This window comes from Pelecanus crispus, chromosome 13, assembly GCF_030463565.1.
Source record: "Pelecanus crispus isolate bPelCri1 chromosome 13, bPelCri1.pri, whole genome shotgun sequence".
Lineage (NCBI taxonomy): Eukaryota > Metazoa > Chordata > Aves > Pelecaniformes > Pelecanidae > Pelecanus > Pelecanus crispus.
In genome coordinates, this window is record NC_134655.1 from 4,910,591 (window position 1) to 4,932,815 (window position 22,225).

The 22,225-nt window shown below is 43.6% G+C and overlaps 1 protein-coding gene across 1 annotated transcript in view; it reads left to right on the plus strand.

The window, feature by feature from the left end:
- COL4A6 (collagen type IV alpha 6 chain) overlaps window positions 1–21,245 on the plus strand; it is a 138,333-nt gene extending 117,088 nt beyond the window's left edge. The window contains exons 24-45 of the mRNA XM_075720777.1: window positions 2,234–2,305; window positions 2,711–2,818; window positions 4,554–4,775; window positions 5,018–5,179; window positions 7,189–7,359; window positions 8,055–8,198; window positions 8,475–8,600; window positions 8,915–9,096; window positions 9,363–9,426; window positions 9,940–10,014; window positions 10,424–10,531; window positions 11,306–11,413; window positions 11,838–11,909; window positions 13,194–13,319; window positions 13,633–13,749; window positions 14,607–14,768; window positions 15,717–15,815; window positions 16,093–16,239; window positions 18,744–18,860; window positions 19,617–19,808; window positions 20,042–20,328; window positions 20,985–21,245. Coding sequence (XP_075576892.1) covers window positions 2,234–2,305; window positions 2,711–2,818; window positions 4,554–4,775; window positions 5,018–5,179; window positions 7,189–7,359; window positions 8,055–8,198; window positions 8,475–8,600; window positions 8,915–9,096; window positions 9,363–9,426; window positions 9,940–10,014; window positions 10,424–10,531; window positions 11,306–11,413; window positions 11,838–11,909; window positions 13,194–13,319; window positions 13,633–13,749; window positions 14,607–14,768; window positions 15,717–15,815; window positions 16,093–16,239; window positions 18,744–18,860; window positions 19,617–19,808; window positions 20,042–20,328; window positions 20,985–21,245 — 3,122 coding nt within the window. The remainder of the gene's footprint in view (window positions 1–2,233; window positions 2,306–2,710; window positions 2,819–4,553; window positions 4,776–5,017; window positions 5,180–7,188; window positions 7,360–8,054; window positions 8,199–8,474; window positions 8,601–8,914; window positions 9,097–9,362; window positions 9,427–9,939; window positions 10,015–10,423; window positions 10,532–11,305; window positions 11,414–11,837; window positions 11,910–13,193; window positions 13,320–13,632; window positions 13,750–14,606; window positions 14,769–15,716; window positions 15,816–16,092; window positions 16,240–18,743; window positions 18,861–19,616; window positions 19,809–20,041; window positions 20,329–20,984) is intronic.
- Window positions 21,246–22,225: the final 980 nt, after the last annotated feature.

Below are 22,225 nucleotides of genomic sequence, written 5' to 3' on the forward strand. Positions count from 1 at the left end.
TCCTTCAGAATTTGCATAGCATATCAATATGTAAGTAGATTAGATACCCTGGGGGTTGTGTTCCCTCTCATTCCCTGTTACATCCCACTTTCCGCATGAGCCTTGCTTGTTTCTTGATGCTAGAGCTGATACCTGTTAGCAGCCCCCAACTAGGTGGAATTTGAGATTAGGATTGTTCTTTCTTCTCACAAGTCAGAATAATGAAATCATGAAAAGTAGGGTTGAGGGCGGAATGAAAGGGGGTAGAAATGGGAGGTCAAACCAGAATCACTCTGTCATTTGGCACCGTGAGAGAGGGATGCTCAAATCTGCCTCCCCTGACTGGGTTTGGGGCTGGACCCTAAACTGAAAGCTTAACTTTCTGTCTCTGGTTGGATGTAGGCATCGAAGTCAGAAGATTTTCATGCAGCCTTTTGTGAACCGAGTTGGAATCTATTGAGAACAACTCAAGAACAATGTAATTGAACCAGTTCTTAGCACTGTTTCAACCTAAAAATTCATAGGGATCTTTACAGCCTTTGTACCAAAAAAGAAATATTGGGTTACTTTATGAGTTTTTGTCCTGGCCTATGTCATTTTGAGACCCCTATTCCCACTGTCAATGTCAGAAGCAAAAAGACGTATTTATTATCCATACAGAAGTCCACTGATTTGATTGGATTTATCCAGGAAATCGTTTGACTCAGAGTCTTTTGCAAATAGAATTTGTTAATCATCTGAAAATGTTAATCTTTTCTGGAAAAAAGTGTTTAAATTGTGTTGCTGTGCTGGAAGAAATACTTCCAGTGTTGCCTGATTTAGACCAGATTACCTTGTCAGGACTGAAAGCAGTCACAATTTGGACTGCTCTTGAATGGCTGATGAATAAATTTGGCTTGTCAGTCTGGGAATGGAGCTTGAATAGAAGGATCCTGCAAAGAGAGTTGTAAAGAAATGAGAAACAATGTATCTGTGATACCTGATTATCTCATCTTTAATCAGCCTTGTAGTTGACGCCAGATTTGAATTAGCAAATACTGGGCAACAGTGCAGTTAGGCAGCTGTTTCTCTGTGCGTATAAAAGCATTCAGAGCAATGAAAAAACCACCTCTCTTCCCCAAATTTGCTTTAGTAGTCATCTTTTGTATGTAAACTGTCTGACTAAATAGCTTTTAAAGTCCTTTAGATTTTCATTTTTAGAAAGTGTATCTATGATAGTTTGAGACTAAGCCAGCTGTTAACAGCGTAGGAGCTAATTCTATAGTTCTAGCACAGACTCCTCTTAAAATAACTGGAAGCATTTCTGGAGTTAGAAAGTCTTGAATTAGTTTTTGTGATAATCATTTCTGTGACTGTGTGAATGTGACTTCAAATTGTCAGTGACCTATGAGGAGGAATGTTGGAAGTGTTTGAGGTCTTTCAGGTAACTCCGATGTGCTAGCAACTCTGATAATGCCACATAAACGTCATTCCACTGAAGAGGGCTTGCTAGTACAGACAGAGCCTTTTTCTGAGTGGTGGAAGTCAGTCAAAGAGCTTTGTAATTGCTGCGTCTCGTTTGATGCTAATAAACTTTCAAGCCCATGTGGTTGTTTCATAGTCTGACAGACTGTAGAAGAAGCAGTTGGAGAGTAAGGCTGAAATAAAAAATCCTTGCTATTCCACCCTCCATGCATGCATTTCTCCGGCCTAACCACTTGAGCGGCAGGTTTTTTAAAACACCTGTCAATATTCCCTAGGTATGTATTTTATCTTGCATGTGCACATTTATTTTAGAATTTCACACTGTAGCATACTGTTCATATACAGCTTAGAAACATCCTCAATTTTTAGAAGTTAGGAGCACCTGTCAGCTCCCGCTGACTTCGAAAGCTTTCAGCCTGGACCTTAAGCTCTCTGAGTCAGAGGCTGCCTTTTCAATGCCTGTTGCATAGCCCCTGCCATAGGGAGGACCAGTTGCTGAGTGGAAGCCATGGATATCATGCTCCAAGTAGTCCACAGCAGTAGTTGCTACCTTCTACTGGTCATGCAGTAAGTCAGTAGCAGGGATGAGATTAGACAATTGCCAGGCTCCAAATGCCTTTTCTTTTCTTTAACGTCACATTTTTGAGATGCCAGCGGTGTTTGATGTGCATAAGTTCACTCACAGCCACTTTTGATATGTCCTGTAAAAAACATCTGGATACTAAATGTTCCTCTTCTGACCATCTCTCTGAAAGGGGCTGTGTGCAATCTCAGTGTTTCTTCATTTTAGGTATCACCTTGCCCTGCATAGTTCCTGGAGCGTATGGGCCCCCAGGGACTCCCGGTTTTCCAGGATTGCCAGGTAGGGAGACAAGCTGATTGTAATGCACTGGCTGACTACCAAGAAGCACTTACTCCTCAAGGAAGATAATACCTGCTAATTAATCTCCTCCAAATGATAGTTATTTCAGAGAGTTAACTGGCAGAACAATGTTCCTCTTTTTTCAAAGAGACTAGGCTTGAATCCCATGGAGGATCATAATGCCTGCACCATTTTTCCCTTTAAAGTAGCCTCTGAACACAAACCCTCTCTTTCTGTGTTTATGTAGCTGATGAAGCAGCCATAGCTTTGAGATTTTATTTAGCTTAAATTGTGTATCCAGCGAGTGTTTTCAGCACTAGTTTTGCAGAAAAGATGTGATCCTGTTTTCTCATGCTGTTTTTGTCCTCCACTATTCATTCATTAATACTGTATTTTTACCCTTAGGTCCCAAAGGCAGCAAAGGCTTTCCTGGCATTCCAGGCCAACCTGGATTACGTGGGTCAAAAGGACAGCCAGGATCTCCGGGAATAATGGGCTTGCAGGGGGAACCTGGTAAGAGGGAAGTTACTGGAGTTCTTTTTATTGTCTGATTAATGTGTACAATTTTTTATCAAAAGAGTTGTCCAACCTTCTAGGCCACTTTTCTGCCTGGTACATTCATAATGCTCCATTGAGAGCTCCATTGTGATCCTTCCAAATGCAATCTTTGCAAGCATATGATTGCAGCTTGGAAGAAAACAAAAGAAACGTTCAAGATACGTGTTACCTGCCTATAATATTATGTTACTGCTGGAGGAAAAGAGGACAACCAACACAATTTGTTTCTCCAGAGACCATCATCACGTGCTTTGTTACAGTTTAGGTTAACTACAAGTTTAGCGTAAAACTTGTTTTAAGCCATGTGGTGCTCTGGTAAAGGCACGTTGTGCAGTGTTTGGACTCATTTTAGCTGTGGGAATTTCTGGTGGTTGTGTAAATCAAGAGCAAGAAGCAGAGGTGGCGAGCAAAAATTCCTAAAGCTAGACTGCTGTGTATCCATCAGGTTTCTCTGGATATGGCTGAAGAACTCTCTTATCCTTTCGCTGCATTAAGGGGGGATGTCATCTTTATGCAGTCACTGATTTCATGACGTAACCCCTGAGCAGTGTGACACATCCACACAGCAGTGCAGTTTAGTGTCTGCTTGGTACAGGGAGAGTACTTTCCAGTCCTCCTTGTACCAAGGCTGCCAGTGTCTTCTGCCCTGCAGCACCAGAAGTTGTCTGCCTTAGAGGACAGAGTAAGAAAGGTGTGATGAGTATAACATCTTTCCAGCTTTTGTGCTTGATAGTGGTAGTGAGATACTGCCTGTCTGTAGCCTGAAATGGCCATCTTCCTCTTTTTTTTGTCCTTTTTGCCTAATCTGCCATCTAGTGAAACCAAGCTTGTAAAGACACAACAAGCTGCAGCTCCCAGGTACTCCTGAAGTATTCTTTTATTTTTTTTTTTAAAAAAAAAAAAAAGGATATTCTAACTGTTTTAAACAGTTTTCATCAGTTTCATCAGTTTCTGTCACCAATTATTGTTTGTAAATCAGTACTGAAACATTCTGCAGCTTTCCAAACCACTTTTTCTTGCATGGAAATTTTTAAAATGTTGATTTTGTTAGAGATGCTATTGGAAGCAGATATTCTGTTGTCCTGGTTTCGGCTGGGAGAGAGTTAATTTTCTTCCTAGTAGCAGGCATAGTGCTGCGTTTTGGATTTAGTAGGAGAAGAATGTTGATAACACGCTGATGTTTTAGTTGTGGCTGAGTACTGGTTATGCTAGTCAAGGACTTTTCAGCTTCCCATGCTCTGCCAGGCGCACAAGAAACTGGGAGGGGGCACAGCCGGAATAGTTGATCCAAACTGACCAAAGGGCTATTCCATACTATACGGCGTCATGCTCAGTATAGACACGGGCGGGGGTTGGCTGGGGAGCAGCGATCGCTGCTCGGGAACTGTCTGGGTATCGGTCAGCGGGTGGTGAGCAATTGCATTGTGCATCACTTGCTTTGTATATCATTATTATTATTATCATTATTATACTGTTACTATTAGCATTACTATTTTACTTTATTTCAATTATTAAACTGTTCTTATCTCAACCCAGGAGTGTTTCTCACTCTTACTCCTCGGATTCTTTCCCCCATCCCATCGGGGTAGGGGGAGTGAGCGAGCGGCTGCGTGGTGCTTAGTTGCTGGCTGGGGCTAAACCACGACATCTGTACTTCTGCTGAGTGATATTTACTGTTTTTCTCTTTAAGGCTTCCCTGGGCCTCGAGGAGAGCAAGGGTCACAAGGACTTCCGGGACTGGATGGAACAGATGGTTTGCCTGGGAAAATGGGTGCTTCAGGCTTAGCTGGAACGAAAGGAGCTCCTGGAGATGTATTTGGTGCTGAGAGTGGAGCCCTGGGAGAGCGTGGCCGACCTGGACTCCCAGGTGATAAAGGGCTTACAGGTGATCCTGGATTTCCAGGACCAAAAGGTAAGCACTGATACTGCTTGTATCTGGGAATATCAAACTGTTTCTCTTTGAAAAATCGTTCCTCTTTCCAATCTCTTTAAGCTACTGTGTTAGCAGTCCTCTAAGCTGCTCACAGGTGGTGATTTGTTGGTTTTCTCTTAGAATCTAATGCAACTCAAAGGCTTTTATTAAAACTCACGTTTTAATTAAAAGTGTGAATTTTTTTTTATTTGTTCTATAACCTCCCACCTCTCTGTTCCCAGGGTTAGATGGAAGACCAGGCCTCCTAGGTATTAAAGGCGAACAGGGTAATCCAGGATATTCGGGTGTCCCTGGATTGCGGGGACCTCCTGGTCCTGGAGGTCCTTTTGGCATTAAGGGAAAACCAGGACCCTTGGGGCCAGTTGGCCTTGCAGGAGCAGCAGGTATGTCATGTCTTCAGATGAAGACAAGTAGCTAAGCTGAACACTGCAACGTTGAGGAAGTGTGGGAGAGATTTGGCATTTGCTAGGAGTGAGCTCCTACCTCTGGTTAGGGATAACAGGGTGCAGAATTTGAGCCTTTTGCCTCTGACTCCTGGACGATTCCTGCCTAGAAATGGTGCCCCAAGGCTGTAAGAAGTACAGCAGAAAGATAGGAGAAAGCATCTTAAACGTATTGATATTTTTAACATCTCTGCTTTTACATGCTGGCTGTATCATTGACTACTCTTCATTTCCCATTTTCATGACATTTAATTCCTGATGTATGAGGTTGCTTGAAATGTGACTTTGATAGATTGAAAAATTGTAGGCTTTCTCAGAATGAGCACTTAAGTCTTCTCTGTCTTTCTCTTCGCTGGGGCAGAAGAGAAGTTTATTTCCCTTCACTTTATGGGGAAAAAGAACCCCACCACTTGAGTACAGCAGTATCTCTCAAGCTGCACTGACTAAAGTGTTTCATGTAACAGTATATGCAAGACTTGAGAACCAAGTAAAGAGGTACCTGGGAATTGGTAGATAATGGTCTGTGACATAACTCATCTGTTCTGACATGCAGAATGACAGTGCTGGAGCACAGTGACAACAAATGAATGAAAGCAGTAACATCATTTGAGATGAGAATCATAGAGTTTTAAAGGTTTTTTTTATTTTGACATTAACATTGCTTTTGCCTCTCTATTGTTTTACATTTTTGGACTGTATGCCATATATGACTTTCCTTCAACTGTTTTTAAAAACCTCCCATTGCTAGGATGATAAGCTCCAAATGATTAAGTTTTTTGCAGTCTCTCTGAATCATTAATTTCTTTTGTACCCTTGTTCTTTCTGTTTACATATTTTGTCTGTTTTTTCATTCACCATGTTTCTATTCCATTTATCATCAACTCTCCATTTCTGATGTCACACTGTTTGGTTATGGGTTCTTCACATAGGCTGTCAAGGTGAGAAAATGCAGTGTAGCGTAAAAGCTCATGGACTAACAACCTAGCTTTTAATGCTACAAGAATTGCATTGACTATAGGTGATACCCCTTATTATTGCTAATCAAACCAGAAGGCAAAGAACCATTGTAGTGAGAATGCTCAGAATGTAACAAAGCCTGAAGCCTACAGGGAAATCCTTAATTTGTACAGATTTTAAGTGTGTGTGTGTGTTCTTTGTCTTCTTAAATAAAGCAGCCATTTCATCTTCTGCTTTAAAAAATACTGGGTTGTAGCTTAACATGTTTTAGCCCTGACTGTAACAAAGCTCGTGTATCAGGTGCTACTGCTGCAAATGCCATTTTTCAGAAGCCACCTGATTTTTCCTTCTCTTCCTCTCTTTGGATCTGAGCATTCTGTTTTCAGTGGTTTGAGCCTTTATTTAAAACTGTAAACCATTACAAAGCTTCAGCGAGAAACATTCTGAAACATTTAGAGGCAAAACAGTGCATATGATGTTGGTTTTGTGACAGCACAATCAGAAGCTTGTTCCCTTAGTGAGCAATTTGCTCTTGAGAAGTAACCCTTTAACTACCAAGGTGGAAAAGAAACTTGTAAAAACAAGCCTCTCCAATTGATCTCTGGCCCACCCAGAGGATGGGGTAGGTAGCAGAAGCTGGCATTAATGATGCTCCCCATTCTGGTTTGGCTGCCTTGATGATAAAGGTAAGACTGGTGCACTACAGTTTAGTGTCTAGTAAAGGAGACAAAAATGGATACACCATAAGGGGTTTCACTCTTGCCAGTTGTGTAGTGATGTAGGCAGTAACCCTCTTCATAGGTATTTTATTATTAGATGACTAATGCTTTTGCAATTCTAAGCTTTATGCCTTCTAGTAGGCTGCATGTGCCATAAGGTCCATTTGTCATATTAAAAACAATGCTGTGTTTCAAGAGTTTGGTAAGCTGTCCACAAATTGTCCTAGTGTTTGTGTGACATAATCTGTTGAGTTCTTTCTTGTATTGATTCAGGACTTCCTGGAGTCAAAGGCTTGACTGGGGATGTAGGTCCACAAGGCCCTGCTGGTATGAAAGGCTTCCCAGGTCTTGATGGTGCTCCAGGATCTCCTGGGGAAAGAGGATTCTTGGGGCCACCTGGGCCTTTTGGTCAAGATGGACGTCCAGGTTTCTCTGGCCCAAAAGGTACGTGTTCCACTAGGGCAATAGTCTGAGATTGCTGTGCCCACAAAAAAATAACCTTTTTAATACCAATTTTTAGCCCCATCTTGTCAGAAGAGAATTAATTCCCAACTAGTGTGGGAATGCATTTGTTTTGCTGCTGAGTTATGAATTATGAATGATGGATTTAATTATCAAATCATGGTCATAAGGAGATCCATCTTAAAGGACTTGGGCCCTTATGGACAAAGGATCATGTAAATCAAGATAGAAAGACAAGAAAATTGAAGGAATGAGGAACAGTGAATGAAATTTGTAGAAGGGAGAGAATGAAGCACAAACCAAATGGGAAGTAAAAATTTACAATCTGTATGGTCTTTAAGCACCAGTACAGTAGTTGGTTACTTGGAGAATTCTGTGTTATTTTAGGTGGAGAGTAATAGAGCTATGTAACTGCATGTTGCTTTCCTGGAAATTGATTGGGTTTTGCTCTCCAGTGGAAGCTCTCCAAGGTGAACTGAAAAGTGCTGGTTCAAAGTGTCATGAGTGGAGACCCATGAGAGAAGTGGCCATGCTGTGCTTCCGCCATGAAGTTTTACTACCCAGATTTGGGTGATTGGCCAGACCCATGCTGCCTCTACCTGCCAGCAGCTAGGTGGGTGTGCAGTGTACCAGCAGAGACTAATTTTCCCTTTCTATTTCTCAATTTTTTTATACAGGCGAGAAAGGGTCTTATGGCCTGCTTGGTTTCCCTGGCATGCCAGGCCTGCCTGGTGTCCCTGGGGTGAATGGGTTTAAAGGAACTCCTGGCACAGCTGGAGGAAAAGGGAGCCCTGGAGTTGTGGGACTCCAAGGTCAAAAAGGTGAGAAACAGCTGAAAGTCTTTTGCTGGCTGTGCAGCAGAGGGACTTAGGAGGCCCTTCTGAGATGTCTGCGTATTTAATGTTTTCTTCTAAATACTCTGTTCTTTTCTTCCTTATGAAATACTTTGGTCTGGTTGCCAAAGATGCTGAGCACTTACTGATGAATTTGCATCAGGAGACATGGAAGTTCTGGTTTTGGCTGCCAGCTTCTCGTGTTATACCCTTTCTCTGTTAGATTATTTTGCAAGAAGATTTCTTGACTTCTTATTTCTTCAGGTGACAGAGGTGATATAGGTCCACCTGGTCTTCCTGTTCTTGGGCCTCCAGAACAGGCACTGCAATTCAAAGGAGATAAAGGAGATCCTGGATTAGCTGGGCTTGGAGGATTCCCTGGACCTAGAGGTATTTCACAACGTTGTAGTTAGTTGCCAGTATCAGTTGTTCAGTACTGTGCTTATTCTCAGTGGAGTATGAGCTGTTCTTTTGACAGCGCCTGCAGTATTACTATTTTCTGTTCTGCCATTCACATTCTAGCACGATTTGCATATGGCAATTCTGAATTTTGAGAAAACAATTTTCCTTTGAAGCTCTGTTCTGCAAAGCTAATGCCATCCCTTCCTCCTCTTTAAGGGGAGCTTTGGATAACAGGTCAATTGGCCCAAATGAGCTGAATGCCTGTATTATGAAATGAAATTACACTCTGTTGTATAACCCAGGTGATAAAGGAATCCCAGGAAGCCGTGGACAGCCTGGTCTCCCTGGTCCAATTGGGTCTGCAAGCAAAGAGAGAGGTCTTCATGGTGACCCAGGCTTTTCTGGTCCACTTGGACAGCCTGGGCTGCCAGGACAGAAGGGTACACATGGTATCATAGGATTCCCAGGAATGCCAGGAGAGAGGGTAAATACCTTCTTAAGTATCTTCATCTCCTCTAAGTGCTCTTTGGAAAATCCTGTGTTCTAATTGGTACTCCTGTAGCAAAGCAGCAGAAGCTGGCAGGATTTTTCCTTACAAAACTTACAGATTGTTTTTGTTTGGCTCATACTGTTGAATGACACTTTGGATAGTACTTCTTCCTACATCTTTGCAGTCTGTTATCCCACATGACCCAAACTTGGAACAGCAAGAATAAAAAGCAAAGGCTAATTCTGGTGGCTTTTTTTCAGGGTTCAGATGGTATCACAGGAACACTTGGATTCCCAGGACCTGTTGGTGTCCCTGGTCCAAAGGGTAAGAAATCTTTCATAGCGTACATGGTCTTTCAGTACACACAGTCCTATTATTCGTGACTAAAATGAATGAGTAGTGTTCTAGAAGTGTCCATTGCTCTCCAGTGACTGGCTCCGAAGTACATGTGCCCTTGTAAGGGCCTTCATTCTGATGAGACCAGTCCCAAGCCAAATGCCTAAATACTTTGTGGTCCTTTGAAAGTTTGGCCACAGTGCTGTGTGAAGCTTGTTGGACAGTACAAGAGGCACCCTTCTCTCTCATCTCCTTGTGTCGAAAGTATAAAGGGCAGGATGTTGTTTGTCTTATCATGCATTTGCATGAGTGAATTTGCATCCATTGCTGTTCATAAGCATTTTCAAACTCAGGTACATCACTTACTATTGTCTTTCTTGCTCCATGGATTTGAAGTATAGGCAAGGTTTATTTTCATAAACAAGGCTCTTGAGCAGCTCTGAAAACTGCGCCCCGCAGTCAATTAGGGAATGGCCTCCCCACCTTGTCTGTCTTTTCCAGGTGACCAGGGAGAGTCTGTTGGTGTTCCTGGCATTGCTGGAGGAAAAGGAGAGCGAGGGGACCCGGGGTTCCCAGGTAAAATAGCCCTTGATTGCTCGCTTCAAGAATGCAAAATTCTAGAGATTAAACAGGATAGCATTGCGCATTGGGTGTTTTTGGAATTTTTTGTAATGTAAATTTAAATACTTCAGTCATCTCCTGGAAGTGAGATTTGAGGAGTCTAGAATGGTGGGGCACAAATCTAGATGATAATGAACATGTCCAAGAACAGCCCAATTCTAATGCTGGGTCTCACTTCACTTCTTGAGGAGGAACTTGTGAACTTGCACTGGTATTTGGCATCCAGGGAGTCCAGTCCAGGGCCCAGACCATGGCTAAGCAGACACAAGTGCTGCGGCCTCAACTTAACACGTTTCTCATTCTCTTCACACCTTCCTCCAGTTTGACTTGTGTTCTAGCACGCTGCCTGTTTTTATTCTTTCAGGAGAGAGAGGGAGAGAAGGACTCAAGGGTGAACCAGGCTACCCAGGAAGCACTGGGGTGAATGGACTCAAAGGTGGCCCAGGAGATCTTGGCCAAGAAGGACCAGCAGGTACTGAACTAGGCATCTAAGTTCTGCAGTTCATGGTGTGACTGTGGAACAACCTCACCTTGTCTTTTCCTGAGCCCTGGTTGGCCTGTCTCAGCTGAGGCTTAAACAAGAAGGTTGACAGGAAGATGGGAATTTTCTTTGACACTAGCGTGAGGTGTCACCTTGTCCTGTCATGACCGATCCTGTGGGTCAACCATGCAGTGAATCCTGCACAATGGAAACCTAAAGTAATTCCTTTAACAAATAGGGAAGACCTCAATTAGATGCAAGCAGTAGCAGCTTCTTTGCAGCTACTTATGGGCAAGGCTGCTCTAAAATCTTCCATTGCAACCCTTCCGTCCATTCCCTCTTTAGAGCCAAATGTACCCAGAAGGATGGGTACAAGTGTCTTTGAGTAGTGGTGTAACTAGCAGGTAGATTCTATTGTTATCAAGATTAAAGATAGGATAACAGTGAAAGTTGTTATTGGAATATTTTATTTGAAGAACAATTTAATTAGTTATTCAGTATGTGAACTGTTTGAGTGTGTCACTTGGTGGATGATGAAGAACGTCATTGTTATGATTAAAAAAAAAGCTATCAAATAAATAGCTTGATAAGTGCTATGCTAGTGGTAGTAGTGAGGAGAAATTTGGATCTGGTTTTGCTTTATCTAAATAGCAGTTTATTCACCCATCTTGTGAGTTAAGTGCAGGAACAGAAGCTGTAAGATGGAGCTGTGAGCTGTTCCATCTTGGATGTGTAGTACAGGAACATTTTTCTGCTTATTTTTAGGAATCCCTGGAAATGCTGGGCTGAGAGGAAGCCCTGGGTCACCAGGACCTCCAGGGCAGCCAGGATCTGTCGGATTCCCTGGAGCTCGTGGACCAGCAGGACCTAAAGGTATATTTGGAGCCTGCACATGCGGGGAGAAATTGGGTCAGAAAACCAGTGTTTTGGCCAAGTATATCACAGCAGGCAGGCAGCACTCTTATGTGTGGGCCAGCTGTGCGTGGGAAATCAGCTCATTTCTTGGCAACGTTAGTGCAGGCACCAGCTGCTAGAAACGAGCAGAGGTGGTTGGAAAGGGAGAGGCTCTCACTTGATTTGGATCACTGATGGGTGTTCACTGAGGGTAGAACCGGTGAGAGCAGTGGGAAGAGTTTCCATGAAGGGGGCCTCTGTGAAGGAAGAATTTACATACCGTGTTCCCCTGTGTGTCAGGTTTCTCATACATGTTGTAGTCTCCATGAAACATCTTGTGCATTTTCACCTAACTAGATTATTTGCTTATTTGTTCACTTATGTGTTCTCAATGTCTCTTCAGGGTTTCATGGATTTCCGGGTTTAAATGGTCTGAATGGCTTGCCAGGCACAAAAGGGTCTCCTGGAACACCAGGTAAAGGAAATGTGTAGTAGAAGTGTCATAGCTGGGGAAATGCATACATACACTGGTCCATCATGAGAGCAGTGTTCCCCACAAAATTCCCCTATTTCACGCAGTTCCGGATTTAACCATAACCTGAAGAAAAACCTCAGGATACTGAATGTGCATGAACAAATTCTTCTTTAATGCCAGTAAAAATAGGATGCAGCCTGTGGAGTGAAGAGGCTTTCTGGTCATGGTTGTCCTTGAATTCCTGAAGGACTATGTCACCGCCGGAAAGTCAATGGAATGAAATCATAAAACTGTTCCGTTTCTAATGGATGTTTGATTTCAGCAGGGCAGCGTCAAATGCTTTCTTTGAGTTGGGCTTAGCAATGGCATGTTTCTGTAGTGCTTTCCATAGCCCTCCATTATAAGGAGCTCAAGAAAGGCATCAGTAAAATGAGAAACTGATTTCTTTGAGTAGATTCTGGATTCTGCTTTTGGGAAGCTTCTGCTGGATTTTTTCATATTTTTAACCATATGAAATAGAATGTGGTTCTGTTTTGCAAACAGTGTTTTACTAAATGTAAAGAGGAGGAGAAAGACCTTTCCAAAGAGACTTCTTTAGTTACAGTCATCTTTTAAAGCAGCACTTAAAATTTGTGGCAGACATTTTATGCATAAAAATGGACAAACAGTCTTGATGTGTACAACTTAAAAGATACCTGTGTTTTGTTTGTTTAAAACATGCTCTATTGGAAGGTAATTATTTAGACCATATAGCTCCTTCACAGTTTTCCTATCTCAGAGAGCTGCTTAGTATTTACTCTTACCAGAGTAACATGTGGAACTCTCCCTGCAGCTCTTCCAGGGAGCCTCTGCCCTGCACCACTTGTGCCTCAGTGTGTCTTCTGCAGTATGTGGAAACTGATCTCTCCATGTTGGAGCATGAAGCCCGCTAGATTATTTAAAGACCAGCAGCTTGAATCTATGTTGCATCCTCTTGAGAGACACAGCATATGGGCTGGCAGGCAAATCCTGTCACAGAAGTGCTATGTGCACGTCCTTGCTCAAGAGCTTGTGGGAAGACCAGAACAGTCACACACTTCTCTCTCAGCATCTTGCAGATTGTTTAAATTCACTGTGCACAACTAGAGTAGCACATGAGGCACCAAATCTCTTTCTGTTGCTCTACTGAAAACAGCAGAGTAGTAAATGGCTAATTTTTTATTGCAACTCAGTTTGTGTAATAATTTAACTGCTATTAGGCAATTTGAATAAGCTCTCTTATCTTTGTTAACCATGTTTAATTAGGTCTGAGTGAAGCTGGACTGAAAGGCCCTGCAGGTCTCCCAGGTCCGAAGGGTGAAGAAGGTTCTCCAGGCTTGGGTAGAGGACCTCTAGGATTCCCTGGACCAAAAGGCTCATCAGGAGACATGGGTAAATGCTGATGTTCTGGAAGTCCAGCAGGATGTATTGCAGCTCAGGTTAATGGGTTGCATGGTCAGAATTACCAGAGAGAACTGCTAAAGCCACAGAGATGATTAGTAGTTTGACAGGTAAATGTTAAATCTGTGATGTGGCTATATATTTGAGAAACAGCAGAATATAGTAATTTTTCCTCCCATGTAGTGAGAAGTCTCTTTGTTCTCCTCAATATAAATGCTGCTAAGCCACTCACTACTTCTGTCCATGTCTGTGAAGATCACTGAGGAACTTTGGGTACTCTCTCACTTTGTTTTTCTTATCCTAGGTCCCCCTGGCCCTGTGGGACTGCCTGGCTTGCCAGGAACACCTGGAGCTTCTCTTCCTTCTGATATACGTGGGAGACCTGGGGATGCTGGCCATCCAGGAACTGATGGGAGGTCAGGTATGAAGAGAGACCTTTTAAGGAGAGTGGACTAGCTAAGGGGACTTCTGTTTCTTTATGCGCTTCCTTTGAAGAGCTCTCAGGGGGAAATGACTTGGATAAGTACTGTCACTTCAATAACCTGGGTTTTAGATCAGGGATTGAGAATGAGAAGATCTGTTTTCAATTCCTGCTATTGAATCCTGATTTGATTTAGCCTGTTATTAAAGCTGTCTAGTCCATATTCATTTCACCTATTGTGGTACTGAAGATAGACTTGGGCACTAAGGTAGGTACTTAAGTCCAGTGTAGTATGTCTAAATTTGGACACCAGCTCCATTTTAGACTGTGGTTTCCACAGCTGTAATCATAGGCTCAGTGTAAAGTGTAGAAGTATCTTGTGTGAGCTGGGAGGCAGCAAAGCTTCATTGCTACTTAGAGGTACATAAGAAGCACTTGTCATAGGGTCAACAGCAAGTATATTTTGAAAGATTTGTCATGATGCCATTGATACCCATTCAATACCTCACAGCTTGTCAGAGAGGCTGAGACTCTAAGCCTTTCCCTGGCCAAGGATTTGAAGCCACTGCTCTCATTCTCCTAGGGAATGTCTGACTCACCAGGCTAGCTACCACATGGGGCAAGGGCTATGCTCAGGCCCAGAATTTGAAGCTAAATTACTGTGGTTAAAAGGATTTAAAAGTTTATGAGACCTAAGTGGATATAAGCGTGTGGGGTCTGGTTCTTCGGAAGGAGGACACCCCTGAAAATATAGACACCCAAACAATGACTGTCCTCTAGAAAGACGTGCTGGGGATAGTCCCAGCATTTACTTTGCCCGAGGAGCAGATTGTGCTAATTACCCCTGTTGTTGCTAGGTCTTCCAGGTCCTCAAGGACCACGAGGGCCCCCTGGCCCAGCTTCTGACCAAGGTGACACAGGCAATCCAGGTTTCCCTGGTGTTCTTGGCTTGCGAGGCATTAAGGGTGACGTGGGACCCACTGGTCCAATTGGACTCCCTGGAGCATCCGGATTCAAAGGTAATCTTGTCTTGAAAGGGTCTGGGTGTGGTTTGGCAGCTGCCACCTTGACAGTGTGAATGGCTGTCATGTGGCTTTGAAATTAATCCTCATTCAGGTGTAAGCACAGCTGAGTTTGTTGTCTAAGTCTTTCCTTTTGGCCCATGCAGGTTTTACCTACTGACTCCAAAAGCAGCAAAGTGAGGCCAGCTCCAGGTGCTCTTCAGTGTGTCCCTAATGATTTTTTTCTCTTCTCTTTGTTTTTTTCTGAGTAGATGATGTCCACGTGCAAGGGTGCTGTGCTTGGCAACTACAGTCACCCACTTGCATATGCTGTCTAGGCAAAGACTGGAGATGCTGTTTCATCCCACCTACCATGTATGCTCAGAGGCATAGTGTGGTGGATTTAGATCTCCACAAGAGACTAAGAGGATTGTAGGAGTTAAGAGATCTTTTTCTGGGCTAAGGCAGGGAGCACGTTGCTCTCTTTGGTCTCTACCAAAGGAGACCAAAGGGCAGCTGCAAACAAGAACTCTAGTAGCAAAGTTTCAAAGAAACCGCACAGCTCAAAAGCCAGGAAGGGATGGAGAATCTTTGCCAGGTGAAGAACTGTATGCTGTCTCTGTAGGTTGGCAGATCCCCATCCCTCTGTGCTGTGCATAGAGATGGATTCCAAATAGAAAAGATGTGTAGTCCCCAAACACTTTCCCTGGGTTATCCAAGGAAGGAGAAGAATACTTGCAATAAAGTTTAATTATGTAGTAGTGGAAATTCTTGTCTTGAGGCTCTGCAGCCATTCTGGACATCAAAATGGGCACAGGGTTCCTTAGGGGTTGTGGTCCCCTCCATCTCAGAGCAGAACTGCTGTTGCCATTGCTGCCATCAGTGTGTTTCTCAGTGCCCCAGCTGTGCATCGGAATCAGGACCCTATGCTTAGCCCTCGAGGTCTTTAGCTGTGTATCTTTGCAGGTATAAGAGGGGAGCCTGGCCTTATGGGGATGCCAGGTAAAGATGGGCCTCCGGGAGATCCTGGTCACCCTGGGCTGAAAGGTGAAATGGGCCGTCGAGGTGAGTGCTGGAGGATTTGAAAAGCTGTACTTTATTGCAAATGGTTTGGGCTGGGCAAAATTTCAGAGCTCCCTTAATGGGCTTATTTGGGGGACTCTTGGTTTCTTAGAGATTGAAATGAATTAGAAAGAGTTTGGTATTCCACTTTTTACAAAGATGCCCAGTGCTAATGTACTAAGGCAGTCTTAATTCAGCATGCTTCTCCTTTGTGTTAGTATTATCTCAAAACTGCGAATTTTTTGTGGGGTACTTACATTGTCATTTGCGCTGTGTGCAGGTCTCCCTGGCCAACAAGGGGCTCCAGGTATAACCCCACAGCCAGAAGAAATCACAGCCCCTGCAGGCTTACCTGGTCTGCCAGGAATCGATGGTGTCCCTGGCTTTGATGGAGATCCTGGATTCCAGGGCCCAGCTGGAAAACCAGGTAAAAAGTACATTCAGGTCACTGAAATGCTGGCCTTCTGGAAGAACAACATTACTTTCTCAATTGCATTAGGAAGGTTTACAGGTTTTTCTAATAAAGGAGATAATTCCAGCAAAATGCATACAAATATCATGTTTTATTATTATTGGAATGTATTTGATAAATTCTGTTCATGCACTTTTATAGTGGTTTTTAGTTAGGTTTCCAGAATTAGGTGCAGCAGCCTGTGATGTAGCTGATATGATACCAGCTTTGGTACTGGCAGGTGGAGTAGTCATGAAAGTGATTCACCACTGAGAATTATTTGAATTGTCAACGAAATACCATAACTGGAGAAGTGCTGGGAACTTCAGCCTGCACCACTGTGGTTCATATTATTTGGCAAAGCAACTTCGGTGGGTCCTGTGCCAGCTGGCTCTCCTAGGCCCAGCAAGTCCCCACAATTCCTTTCTTAGCACTGCCATTTAGGCGATTTTTAAACATTAGTATTCTCCTTTATTCATGAAAACTCCTAGAACGGAAACATCACTTGGCACCAGTCCTTCCCCCTAGGTGTTATCCTGAATCCCATCACAGTGAATAGAGCTGTGTTAGCTCCTGGCTTCCTGTTGTCAGTTCCTAAAGTGAATAAATGTGCGGGGAGTAAAATCTGAGCACGCCTTTATTAATAGTGGTCAGGCAATCAGGTAACAGATGCTGCAGAGCAGTGGAAAGCGAGAAGTTCATTGGGAAATTACCCCTATTTATACTCTTTTTAATGCTTAATCTTTACAAAAGTTGTCCAAATGTACACCCATCTGTTTCCTAGTCCCATATTTCTTTATACTAATATTAGCCTTCCACATTACTGATCATGTGCTAGATAGAAGTGCCGGGTCCTGCACTTGGGTCACAACAACCCCATGCAACGCTACAGGCTTGGGGAAGAGTGCCTGGAAAGCTGCCTGGCTGAAAAGGACCTGGGGGTGCTGGTTGACAGCCGGCTGAACATGAGCCAGCAGTGTGCCCAGGCGGCCAAGAAGGCCAACAGCATCCTGGCTTGTGTCAGGAACAGTGTGGCCAGCAGGAGCAGGGAGGTGATTGTCCCCCTGTACTTGGCACTGGTGAGGCCGCACCTGGAATACTGTGTCCAGTTTTGGGCCCCTCACTACAGTAAAGACATTGAGGGGCTGGAGCATGTCCAGAGAAGGGCAACGAAGCTGGTGAAGGGTCTGGAGCACAGGCCTTATGAGGAGCGGCTGAGGGAACTGGGGTTGTTTAGCCTGGAGAAGAGGAGGCTGAGGGGAGACCTTATCGCTCTCTACAACCACCTGAAAGGAGGTTGTAGTGAGGTGGGTGTTGGTCTCTTCTCCCAAGTAGCTAGCGATAGGACGAGAGGAAATGGGCTCAAGCTGCGCCAGGGGAGGTTTAGGTTGGATATTAGGAAAAATTTCTTCACGGAAAGCGTAGTCAAGCATTGGAACAGGCTGCCCAGAGAGGTGGTGGAGTCACCATCCCTGGAAGTGTTCAAAAAACGGGCAGACGTGGCACTTTGGGACATGGTTTAGTCTAGTCTACCCTTAATTGGTTTAGTGTGGACTTGGTAGTGTTAGGTTAATGGTTGGACTGGATGATCTTAAAGGGCTTTTCCAACCTAAACAATTCTATGATTCTATATCTAGCTCTGTGCAATTGTATGACACCTTCTGTCTCTTTATACTATTTTGTTATATTTTAACTTGTACCATCCTGAACACTTATTTTATTGTTGGTTTATCCAATCCGTGCCAGACCTTTCTGGTTTGGGGTCAGGACAATCCTGAATGGATTCTAAAGATCCATAGGCAGGCACCTCCTCTTACATCCCACGAAATTCTAAGCCTTTATATTTTAAGCACCCTTCATGGCCCTGAGACTTTTTAAAGATTTGTCAGTCAGATGCTCATCGTCAAATATTGGGGGAGGAGGGGAAAGGTGAATTTAGTTCAAGTCAATGGCTCTAATTTTACATAATATTTAGGCTGAACATCAAGGCCAATTTTCTGGTTTGAAAAAAGGGTGAAATCAAGCAAAAGAAATGACTTCAAGTCTAAGCAAAATTTCAGCAAGGTAGCTCAACTTTCTTCAGCTTGCAACAGCTGGACCATTGTACCAGAGAATTCTTGTTTTCACAGAATCAGGAATCTTGCAAGACAGAGATGAGACAAGTTCACAGACTTCCGCAGCCATCAAATTGAAACCTGAGTCTTAGGTCTAGTGTGGCTTCAGACTGAAATCAGTAACTTATCCCAGATCTCAGTGCTGCATTTTCAGCCGTGCCTAATGTTCAGGCGCACCTCTCGGTCCTTTAACAGACAATCAGATCCTGTGGAATCCCTGGATGGAGTTAGTTGGTTGTAACTGCAGCTGTTGAAGAGTGAGCTCTCATGGCTGCTGACAGTGTGTTTCTCTTCTGGAATATGATTGCAGGAGTGAAAGCATTGGTATGAGGAAATAATGATGGTAATAATTGTATTTAATTTCAGGTACAAAGGGTCTGCCAGGAAGATCTGGTTTGAAAGGACGTGATGGTTTACCTGGATCACCTGGCATAGTTGGGGATCCAGGACCTTCAGGTGCCCCCGGACCACAAGGATTTGAAGGTAATTTTATGATTTGGGGAGCACAGATGAGAAAGAAGCAATCAGTAGAATTCTGTTTGCCTACAGGTTCTGCAGAGACCCTCCCCAACACCCAGTTACCTTAGGAAGACCAGGGGATGTACACGATCTTGTGTCTTGTATCTGCAATTAAGTAAATTTAATATTCAGTGAGGAAGATTATGTCACATGTCATTGTTGTCTATCACTGCTGGTGTTTCCCTAGGTACAATTCTGAACATCTTTTGGTTTTAATGTTTTGTGGATGTGGGAGTCATCTTGAAGGTCTAAAAGAGCAAAATGGTATTCAGGGAGAACACAGCTGTGAGGGTTGGATAGTAAAGGCACAATGAGAGAGAGAAGGTTTGGATTCTGCCACAGATTTCTTGTACAACTCTTAGCCTTTCTGTGTCAAAGGAATATCATCATGAAGAGCACTGTAGCAAAAATGAATTTATTAGGTTTTAGTTGGTGCTTTGTGATCCTCAGAATTAGTGTACTGTGAGATATGTGCTGACACATTGGCACCAGAGAAAAGAAAGAAAATTAAATGAGGTAGGAAATGGGTGGGTGCTACTGTGAAATGACTGCTTTTGGAACCGATAAGTCTAGTTATTCATATAACAACCATCAAAATTCGGGCTTCTTATTGTACAAGACTGACATAAACACAATGACAGCAACGCCAAAAATCAGGTCTAGAGCCAGCTGATGTCCACGCTGCGTATTAGTAATGGTGACTCCTTTTCTGTCTTCTAGGTGTTGCTGGAAAGCCAGGCTCGCTTGGTTTGCCGGGAATGCCTGGCCGGAGCATGGGCGTTGGATACACTTTAGTGAAGCACAGTCAGTCAGACCAAATCCCACCTTGTCCCATAGGAATGAGTAAGCTCTGGGACGGCTACAGCTTATTGTACGTGGAGGGGCAGGAGAAGTCACACAACCAGGATCTTGGTGAGTTGACAGAATTCTCTCAGGCATAAATAACGTAGGCCAAAATCCTGCTTCAAATGAGCAATCTTCATTGGTACCGCAGGCGGTTGTAGTAGAGGTGGTGGAAGTCTGCTTGGCTAGATTCTGTACTGGGAGCAGTGCGACTTGTGCCGTCCTCTGCCACTCCTGTCTGGTGTGGATGAGTTGGAGCATTTGGCAGATGCTTGGTATGACCACTTCTCCAATTTTTCCAGGTTTCGCCGGCTCGTGTTTGCCTCGCTTCAGCACCATGCCTTTCATTTACTGCAACATCAATGAAGTGTGCTACTACGCCAGCCGAAATGACAAGTCCTACTGGCTCTCCACCACTGCTCCTATCCCCATGATGCCAGTGGACAGTGTTCAGATCCCACCGTACATCAGCCGCTGCTCAGTGTGTGAAGCACCTTCCCAGGCTGTGGCTGTGCACAGCCAGGACATCACCATCCCCCAGTGTCCCCTTGGCTGGCGCAGCCTATGGATAGGATACTCCTTCCTGATGGTAAGGATACGATGGCTCATGCAAAGGCAGCTTTAAACATTTCCGGATCTTCGATTAGGTGACTGACACTGTATTCTATGAGTTGCTTACAGGAAACTACAGCCCTGTGGCTTCTTGCCCTAGTGCATTTATTCTTTATCAGCTGGCCTGCTATAAGCTTTCTGAGTTTGTTCCCGTTTAGCTGGCCTCCTCACCTGTACTGCTCAAGTTCAGTAGTAACATTGATGCAGTAGTTCTGCATTGCCACGGATATTCTTTGTTCTTCAAACCTTTAAAATGTGGAAACGCTAATTAAGCTACAGCATTGTCTTAATCCCCTCTCTCGGGGGAAAAAGCAGAACATTTTCCATTGCGCTCTCCTAGAAGCTCATTAGTGTAAGATTGTTAGAAAAGTACGAAGTCAGCATTATTGTTTCCAAATTTTCCCAGCTTGCAAGTGAAAAACTGGTTTTCCATTACACCAGGCCTGTATATTCACCCCAAGTACATTCTTTTGCTTCTTCACCCCTAGCCCTGACTCAAAAGACAGATAGACATAGCCAAGGTACAATTTTGGTTGCCTGTTTTATGCCTTTTAACAATGGAACTGGAGGAGTCCCCTTTTGATGTCCCATTCTGTTCCTTTGAACTCCTTTAAATTGATGTCTCTGTTTCAGCATACCGCAGCTGGTGCAGAAGGTGGAGGTCAGTCCCTCGTCTCACCTGGTTCTTGCCTGGAGGATTTCCGTGCTACTCCGTTCATTGAATGCAACGGTGCTAGGGGAACGTGCCATTACTTTGCAAACAAATACAGCTTCTGGCTGACGACGGTTGAACAGTCGCAGCAGTTTGTCAGTGCTCCTCCCTCAGAAACTCTGAAAGCAGGACAGCTTCGAACGAGGGTCAGCCGTTGCCAGGTGTGCATGAAGAACTTGTAGTAACAAAAATGCAGTAACATTAACAGTCTTTGTTACCTAAGACTAGACATCGCTGACGTGAAGAAGGATAAATTCATAAACCTGTTTTGTGTGTGGTTGATGCGTGAATCAAGACAGCCAGAATTCTACAAAAATCGAGTGTCAAGTCCAGGAGTTTGACTGCACGCAGAGGAGGAAAAGACCAGTGCTCTGACACCTCTTTTTTTTTTTTTATGGAACATGGTGCTATGCTTTTACTTCAATGGGGTTTTTTTCCCTCTTTTATGGCTACCTCAGAAAGCCTCTGCGAGTTCCGTATTCAGACCGGAGTAACTGGTGTCTCACATTACACCACTCCTCTGTCCGAGGCACATGCCAGTCATCAACAGGAGAGACTTTTCCAAAGTTATGCTTTGTTGGTGTCTTTGCAAACAGTATTTGGTCTAGTGTAAGGGAATGAAGACTCATTCTCCTATGAGATACAGAGCTAGCTAAAATTTATCCGTGTATTGTAGGTGACTTAGAAACACCAAGCATTACTGGTCGATAAACTGACTTCCTTAGGAAGACTCGAAGATTGATTTGGTTTGCTTTGCTTACTAAACAGATGGGATGTTCTTTCCTCCAGTGACAGGTAATCAATTCTAATCCAGACTCTCATCCACGGTTGACTTTAAAGAGCTACCCCAGTGAAAAATGCAATTTTTCATGTGAAGATGAATCCAAAACGCCTCCAGCATTTTTCATAGCTTTCTGTTGAAATATATCCCAGGTAAAATGTCTATTTCGAGGTCTGTGCTTATCGTCTTGCAGTCAAATGATGTGCAGCCACCAGAAACATTTCATTACGACAAACATAAATTTCCTTTCTGAGGTAGCCTTGGCACACTTGTTTTGTAATTATTCAAGCTGTGTGTATTTGCAAAGTAGAGGCTTTACTAGATAGCATGCAGGCTTTTCAAACACAGAAGTAAGCAGTCATGGCATGTATGTTTTCTACT